The sequence below is a fragment of the Aedes albopictus genome, chromosome 2 (assembly GCF_035046485.1).
Source record: "Aedes albopictus strain Foshan chromosome 2, AalbF5, whole genome shotgun sequence".
Classification (NCBI taxonomy): Eukaryota; Metazoa; Arthropoda; class Insecta; order Diptera; family Culicidae; genus Aedes; species Aedes albopictus.
Window position 1 is genome coordinate 267,690,262 of NC_085137.1, and position 15,560 is coordinate 267,705,821.

A 15,560-nucleotide genomic window follows, 5' to 3' on the forward strand; every position below is an offset into this window, starting at 1 on the left:
AAAACTAACATTTTTCATTACATTTTTTGAAGTGGATAGATCATTTTTCCTCGTGAGCATTCTTATGCAATAGATGCTAAATAGACGTTAAAAGGATACATGTATCAAAAAACTAAACTTTTTTGACATCTTGCCAGGTAAAGTTGGCAAAAACCTTAGGGTGTCCATATTGCCCCGCCTACCCCTACCCTAGGCAAAGTGAGGCATATTTCATTATTGATTTTATTCCTTTACATGTATTGGAAAAAACAACATTAAAGTTTATCCTCACTTTACCTAGGGTATAACTTTTTACACAGACGTTGTATCACTTTGCGGTCTTCGACAAAATTGTTTGGCATATAGTCATCTACAGTAATACTAAAGGGTTTGATTATTGAACGCTTACAGCGCCACCTAGCGGCAAAATTCGAAAACTTAAAATTTCTGCATACATTTGGCCAAGTTTTCCCATACAAATTTCAAGCGTTTTGAGCGCCTCCTTAGGCCTAATTGATTTTGCTCAAAATTTGAACGTAGCTCCTTGGAGTTCAAAACAACTGATTTAGGAGGTAAGACTTGGCATTTTTCAAAATTGTTGTTTTTCATAAAGTGTGGGCCACCTTAATGCTGATCCTTCGGAATTGCTCAACAAATTCAACTCGCAATGAATCAGTTAAAGCGAGTTTTACACAAATTGAGGAATCTCGAATAAAATTCAAGATCTTCCCTAGAAAAAAATACGCGACCTCCCGAAAATTATTGTTTTTGTTTGGGTTTCGAACAAGTTCGACCGGGCCAAAACAAAAAAGTGGAAGAAGCATGAGAGGCAGAATGTCAAAAAATCTTGTGAGAGGGGTAAACGAATGCGTAAAAACTAGCCGAAAATGGTAATCACAAGTCCCCTCGGTGAATTTTGGAATAAGGGAACGTCCATAAATTACGTCACGCAAAAATTGCCCATTTTCCCCCACCTTCCCCACCCCCCTTCCCTCTTATGTCACACTTCTTGTATGGAACCACTAAAATTTTGGTATGAGTCGTAACACTTTGCTGAAACCCCCCTCCCCCCTCAAAGCGTGACGTAATTTATGGACGCTCCCTAAGAAAGAAGAAGAAAACATTGACCAATCCCAATTCCTGTGTGGTAGTGGTTTGTGTTCAGATTTCCCGTGTTAATCTATCTGTAAGAACTTTGTAAACATCTTTTGTTCTCACGTATATGGATAGGCTTGCAGTAGGTTTCGTGAGACTTTTTTTTGGACAACTCAATGGTACCGAAATTTTTTAGTGGTTTGTACTATAGACACTATAGATTCCATAGGCTCGCGGAGGCGAATACAACTGTAGCCAAACGAACTGTCAGTTCGTGTAGCCAAACGAGCATGACGTCACGATTTCAATAGCGACAATGGATTGCGTGACGTCATTTTTGATCGGTACACTCTAAATTCACGACAAAACACACTAAAATCGTATTGCTCCACCATGTCTCCGCGAGTCTATGGAATCTATAGTGTCTATAGTTTGTACCGCACTCTTACGTCTGTATAAATTCGTCTGTGCTACCATGGCGGTCGCATGTACCGGACATTGTTGATGACGGAAACACCAACCTTTTTTTCAGGGCACGCTCATAATGAATCACCAGAAGTGCATAAAACTGTACGGAGCGACGATAGTCCTGCCCAACGACATAATAACGACCATAAACTACGAGATAGAGAAGAATCGATACTTACAAATGAAAATTCATCTGTAGCTGATGATGTAAAAGGTATGTACTAGAATCTGAAAAAAATTATTGGCGATCTAAATTTATGACAATATGTTTTGTGACATTTCATTTCTTTAGTGCTTAAGTCGTTCCATACTATTTTTTTAAGAATCGGGTAGTAAAAATTGATATATCTATAAATTTGACAATTAACTGAATTTTATGATGATGATGAACGTGGGCTTGTTAGGGGAATATCTGTAAATAAAAAAAATCGCGTTAAGTACTGTTCCTTTGAATTCCACTAAGAATTGGCATCCTTTGACAGATACGTATATTTCGACCTCAACTGTAAGGACGTCTTCAGGTGTCATGATGCATCACTGAGCTTTCAAACGAATCATTGACTTTTTGCTTTTCAATGATTGTTTGCCTCGCGTTTTTGAAGTGATAAAATACTAATAATTCTGCAGTAACGCAGCTGAAAAAGTATCATCGCAATCACTGCGAGTGAGCACATGGGATGATACTTTTTCATACGAATATTCGCTTTCGTGGCTGAGAATTATCACTTTGAAATTTCGAGGCACATATCCAAAATGGCTGCCGATGCTGATGAAAAGCCTTCAGTGTCTTGTACTTGACTCGATTGAATTTTATGCTGTAAGGGGGTTGTAATTTCGTATTTCTATTTCTTTATTTATGGTGCCTTGCAAAATAAATCCGCGAAAAGCGTTTGTCTTCTTCTTTCCCATCAAGTTGCAAAAATATGACCGCACCACTATGAGCACCAGATGATTGCGGCGCTGATATCAAATCCACATGAGGCTGCGCCTTCGGCGATATGGCCGCGAGGAATTGCACGCAATACAGACGCAATGACGAAATGGAAAAGGTGAAGCCGCATCTTCCTACACTCTAAAAAGTTTTCACGTCCGATTTACGTGAAATATCACGTAGCTCATGCTTATCCTTAAAACTTCCAAAGTTACGTGGCGTTAGTCATTGTCACTCGATAACCACGTCGTAGGCACCGCCCTGTTTGGTGAAATCCACCTAGTTTTTCACGTAAACCGCTTTGATGCGTTCGTGTTAGTGTATTTTGACTTGGAACATTCCGCGGAACGAAAGTTACGTGACTTTCAGGTGTGAAAAACAATTCAACATGGCGTCGAGAAGGTTGGTGCAAAACGGCTTCCTAAAGTTTCCGTGCAAGTTTTGTTGTAAGTACTGAACGTTAATTTTAATTGTTTAAAGCAAATAATAGTGATTAATTTTACGCAGTTGTGACTTTTTCTATGTTCAATAATTTCAGAGCTGGAATGCGTCATAAGCAGCGGTCGGAATTTCATTCATTCTCACGAAAATGGAATTCTCCCTCACGCCAATTTTCAGCGAAAATCTGGCTTGAGAAATCTCCCGCACAAAGAGCAGAGCGAAAACATTTTTTCACTCACTCCCAAAGGTGCGAGAATTTCGTTTGCCCTTTGTCGGCCGATTATGTTGTCTTTCCTTGACTCATATGACGCCGACGATGATTGGTTTTATGCATTATATTTTCTACACCCTCTGTGTGGTTGGCGTGGTAGTGTGGATAGAGTGCGCGTGTCGCGTATGTTTTTAGTAATGTTCCAGGTTCGAATCCCGTCGCGGGCACAATTTTTGTTAATCTGCTTTGAAAAGATTTTCGTGAAAATTGGGTGAGAGAAAATTTAACAGAACGAAAAGAAATTATCTGCAGGTTGAAGCGATTTTCAGTTATCATGAATCGCTATTCTCGAAAGAAGTGCTGGGGGGGGAAAGTGTTCCTCAAGCAAAATAGTGAAAATAAGCTCTCTCACCGCCGTGAGAATAGCCATATTTCGTATCGCTGAAACGAAAATTACGAACCCTGGTCATAAGTCTCGTGACGGTAGCGAAGGTCCAACAGAGGAGTTCAACGAGTGTTAAAAACGGTTGGACTTCAAAGATTTTGCTTTATCATCCTTGGATTTATTTGTAACTCTGCACTTTTAAAGGATCAGAGGATCCGGAACGTATGTAGAAATGTAAGTGCAAATTTATTAAGTACATACTTTAAAATAAATGACTGATAAAGATTTTTCTGCAATTGTTACATATTAGCACCTGCTTGTAGCGTATTTGAGGAAGTAAGATTTCAAATCCCTATAAAATGCAATGATAGATTTATTCTACGGCAGGGTAGAATCTATGAATATTTATTGCATTTTGTAAGGGTTCGAATTCTCTTGCCTCTTCAAATACGTTGCAAGCTAATGAGACTGCTTTATTTTCATCCAAAATTCGTACATAAATTACGTGAAATTCATGTAGCGCTAATCATATTTTCACGTAAAAGTTACCTGAAATTCCAGTGACACTCACCCACATTTCACGTAAACGATACCTAAAACGCGAGTCAAATTTACCTGACTCATCACGTCGATTCTCGAAGCTCAAATTTGTCCAGCTACCTGGCATTCCGGTGAAGGTGACGGAAAAATATGGTGGACGAAAACTACCTATCTTTTCACGTAAATCGGACGTGAAAATTCTTCAGAGTGTACAGCATAATCATTTATCATCCGTACACTCAGCGAAAAAAACTAGCGAAATTCATCGAAATACCTTATGAAAATTTGCTATAACTAATTCTTATGGATGCCATAAGAATACCTTATGAAAATTGACCGTGCTTGCTATGACAAATTTTATAAGATAGACATATGAAAAGAACAAAAAAATCTTAAAATGATGCAGACTGGATTCGATCCATGAACGTCGGGATCACCGAGCCCGTGTTTTATCCACACGGCTACCGACGCTTGAGAATACCATGTTGCTAAACATGAATAAAAGTCAAGCTGTGAGACGATTTTACGTCATAGAGTGACCTTATGAAATTCATCCGAATCATTATGAATTATTTAAAGGCCGTTTCATAAGTTGGGCCTTATGGAAATCTGAAGGTTATTTGGCTGAGTGTATTCTATCAAAGCTGATGAGGAGATGAGTATACGTACAGGGGATGGCCAAAATGTTTGGGATAGGCAACTTTTTTTTCTCTTACAAAAAAGTTCAACATGCTATAACTTTTCATAGAATGCATAAAAAATCTTAAATTTTGACTGTTTGTCAACCTGTTATATGTGCATCATTGGTATAAATTTGGGCTCGGTTGATTAATCTTTCGCAAAGTTAGAACCGTTCGGGTAAAACTCTATTTTTTAGACAACTCATTTTTGAGCTGTCATATCTCGGAAGCCAGTGAACCGAATTGAATGAGATTTTTAACGTACACTAACAATATACAAATGCTTCACAAACTATTAAAACATAGATACTTTTTGAATGTTGAAAAAAAATATCATGGATTGACACTTTTTGGATTTTTCTCGAAAAAATGTAATTTTTTCACATCAATGTCAATAAATTTTAGTGTTTCTGTCCGAAGATTTTCCACTTCTGTTTTCAAATTATCTTTAATCAGATATATTAGAGCCTATTTAGATTACAGGAAGAATACATTTAGTAATTTTTGTGTGGCATTGTCAATTTGACTTATTTTCCTCTATATGGGTAAAAATTTCAACCCGGTATAACTTAATTCGCCGTGAGAAAATATTACATTTTATAACGCTGTAAGTATCAATATATTGTTGATAAACGTTAAAAAATAATACAATTCGTTTCACTGGTTTCCGAGATATTCAATTCAATTCAATTCAATATTTATTCAATATATATGTTGGAGTCCAAGCGAGATCCTCGAGGAAGATCTTCTGACAAGCGGATACAACATTCTAATGAGTTTGTCGACTTTTTAAAGGCAGTTGGTCACATGGCAGTTGAACTTCAGCTTTTGGTCCAGCGTTACACCCAGATAGTCGACATTTGGAGACCACGGAATGTCTACGCCATTGCAAGACACATTGCGCTGCGGTAGAAATCTAGGGCTTCTACGGCGGGTGAAGAAAATAGCTTGGGATTTCTCAGGATTAACCTTAACTTTCCATTTTCTTTGATACTCTTGGATAGAGTTCTGCGCTTCTTGGAGGGAATTGATGACAACTTCTGCGTCGCGATGAGAAGCCAAAAAACCAGTGTCATCAGCGAAGAAGTAGTATTCTATTCCGTTGACTTTCACTATGTCGGCCGAGAAAATGTTGTACAGAGTTGGGCTCAACACAGAACCTTGGGGAACTCCAAACGGGACGGGCTTTCGATCTGAGAGACATCCGTTCACAGAGACTTGGAACGTACGGTCCTTGAGAAAGCTGCGTATAATTTTTAGTATCAGTTACCGAGGAGTATTTTGTGCAAGATTGCACCGTGCCAAACAGAATCATATGCTTTTTCTGCATCGAGTAGGATCAAGCCCGATGACTTACCTTGTTGGAAGTTGCGTCTCACCTCATTAACCAACCGAACGATTCGATGGTTGGTAGAATGACCCTTACGAAAGCCAAACTGTTCGTTGGGGACTATACGGGTTGTTTCTAAGTGATTCTCGATACGCGTCAGAATGATGCGTTCGAAAATCTTGCTCAGTGTAGGTAGAAGGCTTATGGGTCGGTAATTTGTAGGTACAGACATGTCTTTGTTTGCTTTAGGTATGGCGACAACTATAGCGTGTTTCCACTCGTTTGGAAAGTAGCTTAGTTTCAAGCAAGCGGAGAAGATTTTGGCGAGGATTACACAACCTTTCCTTGGAAGATGTTTTAGGACCCAGTTTTTAATTCCATCGTGTCCAGGGGCTTTTTTGGTTTTCAGGTGACGAATGATTCTAGCAATTACCTTCGGACGGACTAACCAAGAACTGTCGGTAATTGGTGGTGATTGGTCGATCTGCTCGACCGAACGCTCAACAGCGTCCACGGTATTCCTGTCGTCAATGCACTGGTTGCTATGTGCAAGCGCAAAACTTTCGGCAAGCAATTGGGCTTTTTCCTTCGGGCAAGCTATCATCGTATCTCCGCTCCGTAGTGGTGGACTGTATTTACAGGTATTCTTCAAAGCTTTGGTGATGCGCCAAATTGTATTATCGCCGCGTTCCATTGACACCAGAGTATCTGAAAACTTGCTGAACCGAGCCTTCGCACAGTCACTGCGAATCCGATCGTTCAACGAGGAAACAATATTTTCAGGATGGGGTCTCTTGATCTCATCCACTGTCGCCGACGCCGCAGTGGATGAGGGATTTAGTTTCTTCAGGGACGAGGAACAATCAATGGTACCGCAACTGATTCCGCGTCGAGTAGAGCATATTTAAAGTAGCTAAGAGCATCATCGACACCGTCTTTATCTTGAATGTTGGCGAACAGAGGGTTGATCGGATCCAGTTTCGCATTTACCAACCTTTGAAAAGCGGACCAGTCGGCACGTGCATAACAGCGAACAGTGGATGTGTTAATAACCGGAGCAGCCGTGAGACTGATGTCGAAGGAAACGGGCAGGTGGTCAGACGACAACTCGTTGAGAGCAATTGGCTTCGACATATTGATCAAGTTGTTGGACAGAACAAGATCTAGTATTGATGGATTTCCCCGTCCGGATGGAAACGGGGTGAATCCGGGAAGTTGATGTTGAAACCGGAATGGGCGGCTTCCTGGAATAAAATATTCCCAGCTTTGTTGTTCTTGGTTCAGTTCCAGTAGCGATGCCTGGCATTAAAATCTTCAATAATGAAAAAAGGAGCATCTTGGGTAGATAGGGTACGGATGTCACGTCGGAATTGGGACCAATCAGCGCAGCGACGTCCACCAGGGAAATAACCAGCGATGTTGTGAAATTGGCTATCACCCGAAGAAACGATGATACCAGTAGATTCGATCATTATGGTCGAAACATTGATCTGCTCGAATGACAGTCCCTTCCTAACGGCAATCAACACGCCTCCCCCTCTATCGACTTCGTCGTTAGCTGGCCGGTCAAGTCGAATACAGGCGGAGCCAGGTCTCGGTGATCACAGCTACGTCTACGTTGCGTCGTTGGGCGAAATTGAAAAACTCTAATTGCTTACTGTGAACGGATCTAGCGTTCCAGTTAACAACACGTAGGCAAGAAGGATTATCCATTGTACACATGCTTAATAATTAGCTCGGATAGAGCTAAAAACTGTTGTTCCTTGGTACGGCATCCTTGAAGCCGATGAAAAAGGTCTCTAGCGAGGCAGAGGAACTCTGAGACGGAAAACAGTTCAGAATTTTGCCTAGCCTCAACCTGGGAACATGAGAGGCCTTCGGCAAAGTTCTGGTTGTGTGTACGGGTTGGTACATTTAAACGGGTTTTTGGGGGCGTTGTTGGAGAGATACGGGAGGAAGGCGACGAAGTATTCTTGGTAGAGCGTTGTCGATTTTCTTCGAGTTGTTTGATGTAACTAAGGCGATTGGGACATCCACGGAAGTTGGCTGTGTGATTGCCACTGCAATTAGCGCAGCGGATATGACTGCGTGTACTGGAGGCGTCCTTAAGGTTGGCTTTAACTGAAAGCTTGCAGTTAGCTGTGAGATGTTGCTCCCCACACTTAACACAAAGCAACGAAATGTTGCAAAAACGCATTCCAAGACCAAAACTTTGACAACGATGGCACTGCACTGAATCGTTTGGTTTCCTGGTGAAATACCTCCTGGTGAAATCACCGTGTTGAACAGAGTTTTCACCTTTTGCAGGTCAGATAGCTTCATCGACCCTTTCTCAAAACACAACAAGTACAACACACTCTCTTCTGGACCAGATTTTTTCCGGGAAAAAAATTTCACTTCTGCCGGGCGCACTTCATTGAGCAGCAACTCCTCCTTCAGCTCAGCTGGTTCGTACATCGAGAGGCCAGACAGTACGACACGCACAGTCTGTTGATGAGATGGCGTGTACGAAAAAAAAACACCGTATTTAAATCCTGAAGTAGTTTGACGGCAGCATCAAAAGTACTTTTGTCCACTGTGCTAAGTTGTGTACCAGATTTCACGGCCTTCATGTGATAATCGGTCTGCGGGATGTTCGCCAAACTCAGCAGCTCGCAAGTGTGTTTGGTACCCTTGTTTACGATTGTAATAGGAGGCGGACGACGACTCTTCTTCGTGGTGTTCGAAGGTGGTTGAAGCGGTTGCGACGAGTTGCTGACATTGCCGTCGGGGTCATCGGTAGACAGTGTTTTGAAGAGGTTCTGACTGATGATCATCGGTTGGCTTGAGGGAACTTCCATTGAAGCAGATTCAGCAGTGCTTTTATGACGGTGAGTACGTTTTTATTGGGATGAGGTTTGCAGTGGAATGAAAGTCTTTGAGTTAAACTAGATAACGAAATTAATAAGATTTATTCTAACAACGATGCGTACACAGCGAGTTCACTTTTTGGATTAACAAAATGGCGCACCATGCGTAGCCAGCAGAGAAAACAACATTAGGCTGGTACAATCATTAGGCTGGCACAAAATAATAATAATAGGAGATCGTTGCCCCTCTAACACTCCTCCTCAACGAACGAGTCCATCAGGGCGATAGACCCAGCATTCCGGCCAGCTTCCGATGCTTGACGCTACCCAGCGGTTTCGTCAGTATGTCTGCCGCCATTTCGTCCGTCGAACAGTACTCCAGGTTCAACACGTTGTTCTCGAACAATTCCTTCACGTATTGCTGCTTGGTTTCGATGTGTTTGGAACGACGGGTTGACCTTTCCGCACCAACGAACTGTATGCAACTTTGGTTGTCCTCTCGGATGGTAACAGGACCACCTTGTTGCACGCCAAGATCCTTGAATAGAGCCAGTAGCCACACCAGCTCTTGACTTGCCTCGCACAGAGACACATACTCCGACTCCATAGATGAAAGCGTCACACAATTTTGTCTTCGGCTCACCCATGACACTGCTCCACCGGCATAGTGGAACACGAATCCTGTGGTTGACTTCCGGGTTTCGATGTCACCAGCCCAATCGGCATCGGAATAGCCAATCAGACCGTCACTTGTACCGAACTTCAACTTCCAGTCCTTCGTAGTCTTCAGGTAGCGAACTACCCTCTTCGCCGCGACCCAGTCCACTTCTGTTGGAGCACTAACCTTCCGACCTAGTATTGAAACACAAGCCGCAATGTCCGGTCTCGCGCACACCGCTATGTACAGGAGCGCGCCGACCAAGCTTCTGTAGGCTGTTATGTCCGACAGTGCCGGGCTCTTGTCCTCCGTCTTCGTATAACCGGTGTCCATCGGCGATTTGGCACTTTTCGCATCACGGAGGCCAAATTTCTCCGCCACTCTTTCAATGTAGTTTGTCACTGACACACTGTATTGTCCATGCTCATGACCGATCTCTAGCCCCAGAAAATAGTTCACTTCACCAAGATCGGCCATCTCAAAATGTTTCTTCAGTTCTTTGTACACTATTTCAATCTGGGATTCATCTTCACTTCCCACCATAATGTCATCTACGTACACAAGCAAGTATACCCACTTGCCACCCACTACTTTGGTATACAAGCAGGGATCTGCTGCACTCGGACGAAATCCCATTTTACGCAAAACACTATCCAGCCGACGATTCCAGCACCTGGCCGACTGCTTCAGGCCATAAATACTTCGCTTCAATCGACACACCATGTGCTCCCTCCCTTTCATTTCGTATCCAGGTGGCTGCTTCATAAACAACTCCTCATCTAGTTTGCCGTACAAGTAGGCGGTTTTGACGTCGAAGTGCTTCAATGTCATTTTTCTGCTACTTGCCAAAGCTAGAAGAGCTCGAAGCGTCGTGTACCTGGTAACCGGAGCGAAAACTTCATCAAAATCTTCGCCGTACTTCTGGGAGTACCCCTGGGCTACCAACCGCGCCTTGTATTTCGTCACTTCACCAGCTGCATTTTTCTTCGCTTTGAAGACCCACCGGCAACCGACTGCTTTCCGGCCGGGTGGCAGATCGACCAGCTCCCACGTCTCGTTGTCGGAACGTGATTTTAATTCGTCCTTCATTGCTGTTGCCCATTCTTTCTTCTTTTCACAGGTCAACGCTTCACGCAAGCTCCGGGGCTCGGACTCCTCCTGAGGAACACTCTCGGCCACGAAGATTTCCTCAATCAACCTGGACGGTGGCTTCCCTTTCGTCGTCCGTTTCGAACGACGAGCGATTTCATCCAAAGGGAATCCGTGAAACGAAGAATCAGAAGCACTATCATACCGAGAATCGTTGATGTCTACCACCTCCGAATCGATATCGGACTCTGGATCCGGTGCCTCAGCTGCTTCTTCCACATTCTCCGGCGGCAAGGCCAAAGGAACTTCGATGACTCCTCCTGTAGCTACAGGCTCTCGACGGACAGCTTCCTTGACGGTGCACAGCTCAAGAAACTTTGCGTCCCTGCTGATCGTCACTCGATCCGTCTCAAGATTCAGGAATCGATACGCCTTCCGTCCTTCTTCGTACCCGATGAACACCAACTTCTCAGCTTTCACGTCAAGTTTACGCCGCTTCTCCTTCGGAACGTGGACATACGCTTCCGAACCAAATATCCTGAGATGCGCGTACGACGGCTTCTTTCCGCTCCACAACTCGTACGGGGTCCTGTCAGTCGCAGACGACGGCAAACGATTCTGCAAGTAATTCGCAGTGCAGATCGCTTCGGCCCAGAACCGCTTATCGAGTCCCGCTTCGGACAGCATGCATCGCATCATCTCCACAAGGTACCTGTTCTTGCGCTCCACCACGCCGTTTTGCTGTGGCGTATACGGTGCTGTTCGTTGTACCACGATGCCATTCGCTGCAAAGAACTTCAGCAACGAAGCACCCATAAACTCACCACCCCCATCGGTGCGAATGCATTTCGGGTATCCACCAAATTGATTTTTCACTAAAGCGCAATACTCACGGATTTTCTCCTCAGCATCGGACTTCCTCTGTAGTGGGTAGACGACGGAGTAGCGGCTGTAGTCATCCACCAGAGCGATGTAGAAACGGTTACCTCTCGGTGTTGCTACCTCCATCGGACCGCCAAGGTCTACGTGAATCAGCTCTCCAACCGCTTTGGTCTTCGACGCCGACGCCTTCGGAAAGGAATCACGGCTCATCTTCCCCTCACAGCAACAGCCACACATCGATTGCACTTCACAAGCGTTTACCTTCAACCCGTGCCCCAAGTTTTCACGCACTATTTTCTTCACAGCTTGTGGATCTCTGTGTCCCAATCTACTGTGCCACAAGTGCTGACACAAATCACTGTGCTTCGGATCCACCAAGAAAGCATGTTCAGGAAGTTGTTTCAGGTGATACAAGCCACCCTTCCGTTGTCCCACTAACACAGCTTCTTCTCCTTTTAGCACTTTGCATCCCGTTTTGTCAAACACCACTCGAAATCCCAAGTCGGTTATTCTGCTCACCGACAGCAAGTTTCCCGCTAACGAAGGCACGTGGAACACATTCTCCAGTTTTACATTCATCCGGCCGCCTTTCCCATCCACAGAAATCACTCGACCCGAACCAGATCCGACCGATTTGATCGACTTTCCGTCAGCCAGACAGATCGTCGTCGCTTTTGTCGTATCCACTTCCTCAAGAATGCTGGAGTTGTTCGTCATGTGGGCCGTGGCACCCGAATCCAGATACCACACGTCAGCCTCTCCGGCCACGCCAGCAGCCAGGCACAGCTCACCTTCCGACTTCGCTTTCACCACGATGTTTGCTTGCTGGGACTTCTCCTTCTCCTGTTGATCCTGCATCATTTTCCGGCAGTCGCGTCGGATGTGCCCCTCCTTCTTGCAATAATGGCACACCCTTCCCTTCTTCACTTTTGGCTTCTCCGCCGAATTCTTCTTCCACGATCCGGTCACCAAAACTTTCTCGCTCGATGACGCATTTTCCACCCGACGTCTTCCCTCGTCGAGCAGCTTCCCCTTCACGAAATCGACGGTCAAATCCGCATCCGGTCGACTTTCGAGCGCCATGATCAATCCGCCGTAGGACTCCGGCAGGCTGGACAGCATCAGAGCCACGAACCAGTGGTCTTTCACATCCTCGCCCAAAGCAGACAAACGAATCCGCAACGCCGTCATCTGCTTGAGATGTTCCGCCATGTCCCCGTCGTCCGGCATCCGCAACGTTATCAACTGACGCACGACGTGAATTATGCTCGAAAGAGAAGAACGTTCGTGATAATCTTTCAGAGCATCCCACATCTCCTTCGCCGTGGACTTTTGCATCACGTGAATCAGTTGGCCGTCTTCCAGTGCCAATCCGATAATGGCCTGCGCCTTCTCGTCTTTTTCGACCCAGGCTGCATCCGCATTCGCCGGCTTCGGATTCGTCACCACATCCAACACTTTCTCCCGCGTCAACAAAAGCCGCACCTTAACACTTAAACTACCGAGGGGGTAAAAACTCCCGCGAACTACCAAGGGTCCAAAAAAAGTCGGAAGTCCAACTTTGACAAGGCATTTCTCGACCGTTTTTCAACCGATTTCAAAACTTTTTTTTGCGATGGAACCGGACAGGTTTCAAGATCATCGTCCATTTAAAAATAGTTATTTATGTAACGAGTTGCAAAAAGTTGATTTTTTCAACACGAGTCGTACATTTATCCAACGAGGCTTGCCGAGTTGGATAAATACGAAGAGTGCTGAAAAAATCGAGTTTTGCAACGAGTTCCATACAAATTTTTATGCAATGATTTTTTCATTATACAACTCATTTGAGTTGCATAATGTTCATAATGCAACTCAAATGAGTTGCATAATGAACATTATGCAACTATTTTTCATTATGCAACTCATTTCGATTGCATAATGAACCGGTACGAAAAACTTGGTCATTATGATACTGAAATGAGTAGTTTAATATAGAAATTATGATACTGAATCGCATAAAAATATAAAAAAGATGCGTCTACCCAAATTTATTAAGCAAAAGGCACTTCCTAGTTTTTTTGAGAGCGCATTTTTTGCGCACATTGATCAATAAAACAAAATTTAAAGCGATGACATATGGTTTTTTCGACTCTAAATCATGCGTACTGCTGGAGTGAACATGTTTATGCAAAATTATTTATTATTCAGTACACTGATAATTTACCTTACCCAAAAAACTGCTAAAATACCCTATTTTCCACATAAAATAAGCAATAAATCAAAATTCAAAGCGATGACATATAGTTTTTTTGGTCTTAAATTGTTCGTAGGATTGTACTCGACATTTTTGATGAACAATGAAAATGTCCTAATTACACTCTTATTTTGTTTTACCCGGAAAACTACGAAAATTCCATACTTTTTACACAAAGTAGTCAACAAAACTAAATTTAAAACGATAACATGTAGTTTTTTAGCCTTGAAATGTTCGTAGCAGTTTGGGAGACATACTTGAAGAATAATAGTGATGTTTTCATTACACTCAAATTTTGATTAACTCAAAAATCAACGAAAGTACCACATTTTTCAGGCAAATTGCTTAACAAAAATAATGGCTTACAATTCAAAGTAGTTTTTTACCTTTATGCGCGAAAGCGTACTGGATGTTCTTGATGAGTAATAGTGATGTTTTCATGACACACTTAATTTATTTTACTCGAAAAGCTACACAAATATTATAATTTTTATACAAAACAGTCAATAAAACAAAATTTAAAGCCATAACATATAGTTGTATGGTCTTAAATTTTCCGTTACAATGTACTGAACCTGTTTTTGATAAAATGTTGACGTTTACATTACACTAATATTTTGTTTTATAAAAAAAATGTACGAAAATACCTCAAAAAAGCGAATAAGCCAAAATTTAAAGCAATGATATGTAGTTTTTCAACTTTGAATATATTGTAGTAGTTTAGTGGATTCATTTGAACAACCTTAGTGATGTTTTTATTACACTCATATTTTATATCACTCAAAATACTAAAAAATACCACATTTTGTACACAAAGTAGTCATCAAATAAAAATTGGAGTCAATGCATTATAGTTTTTTTACCATGAAATTATTTGTAAAAAAGTACCTACTTGGTACTTGACTTGTTTGATAAACAATAATGATCTTTCAACTACACTCGTTGTTTTCTAAATTTGTTCATAAAAAATTAAAAACAACTCAAATAAAGAGAACTTACTATACGCAGCACATAGTCACATGTTGATGTACCGTAAACAACATATATATATTTTACACAGATAATTATTTTTAAAAGCTAAAAGCACCGAGATTTTCACTCAGGTGGAGTACTGACTCAATTTGTTATTTATAATTTTATAAAATTCTTCATGTTTTGATACAATAAATTAACCTAACATGTTTCATACGTCTTTTCCCATCATGCTAATACTCTTTACGTTGCAATCTGTAATATTTTTTGGAATATCATATGTTTGTCAGAGCACTATCAAAGTTTCCCCAAAATGAAAATGTGATTCTCGCTTACATGAAAAAATAATATTGATCACCCAAAACAATTAAAACTGTCCAATCCTTACATTACAATTATAACTGGTACTTGTTTTAAAATTATTAAATCAGGAAAAATACATGGAATAATATTAGGGAAATTTGCTGAAAAACTATCAAAGCTACCCCGTTTTACGGTATTGCATCAGAAACTCTTCTATATACATTTGTTTTACAGGAATTTCCCAAAAGGTGCATTTATGTTTTATGATATCTTTCAAAGATTCTTTCAAAATATTTTGTAGTGGGTTCTTTTCGAAAATCTTTTAAAAACATTCCAGAGATTCCTTCAGGGATATTTTCAAATACATCAAGGATTCATGCGGAATTTATTCAGGGCTTCTATTTCTCGAGGAATTCTTTTAGAAAACTTTTGAAATGTTTTCCTATTCCTTTGGGTTTTCATCAGAAATTCCTCTAGCGATTGCTTGATAAATTTCTCCAAGGACTCATTT

General features: G+C 42.0%; 1 protein-coding gene across 11 annotated transcripts in view; it reads left to right on the forward strand.

Moving 5' to 3' along the window:
• Positions 1–15,560, forward strand: part of LOC109416672 (transmembrane and coiled-coil domains protein 2) — a 510,917-nt gene that overhangs the window by 7,938 nt on the left and 487,419 nt on the right. For 10 of the 11 annotated variants that reach the window (XR_009998194.1, XM_029877001.2, XM_029877000.2 and 7 more), the window contains exon 3: positions 1,607–1,756. The exons of the other annotated variant lie outside the window; for it this stretch is intronic. Coding sequence is in view for 9 of the 10 variants with exons in the window: in XM_029877001.2 (XP_029732861.1) it covers positions 1,607–1,756 (150 nt within the window). In the remaining variant the exon portion in view is untranslated. The remainder of the gene's footprint in view (positions 1–1,606; positions 1,757–15,560) is intronic. 11 annotated transcript variants of the gene reach the window in all.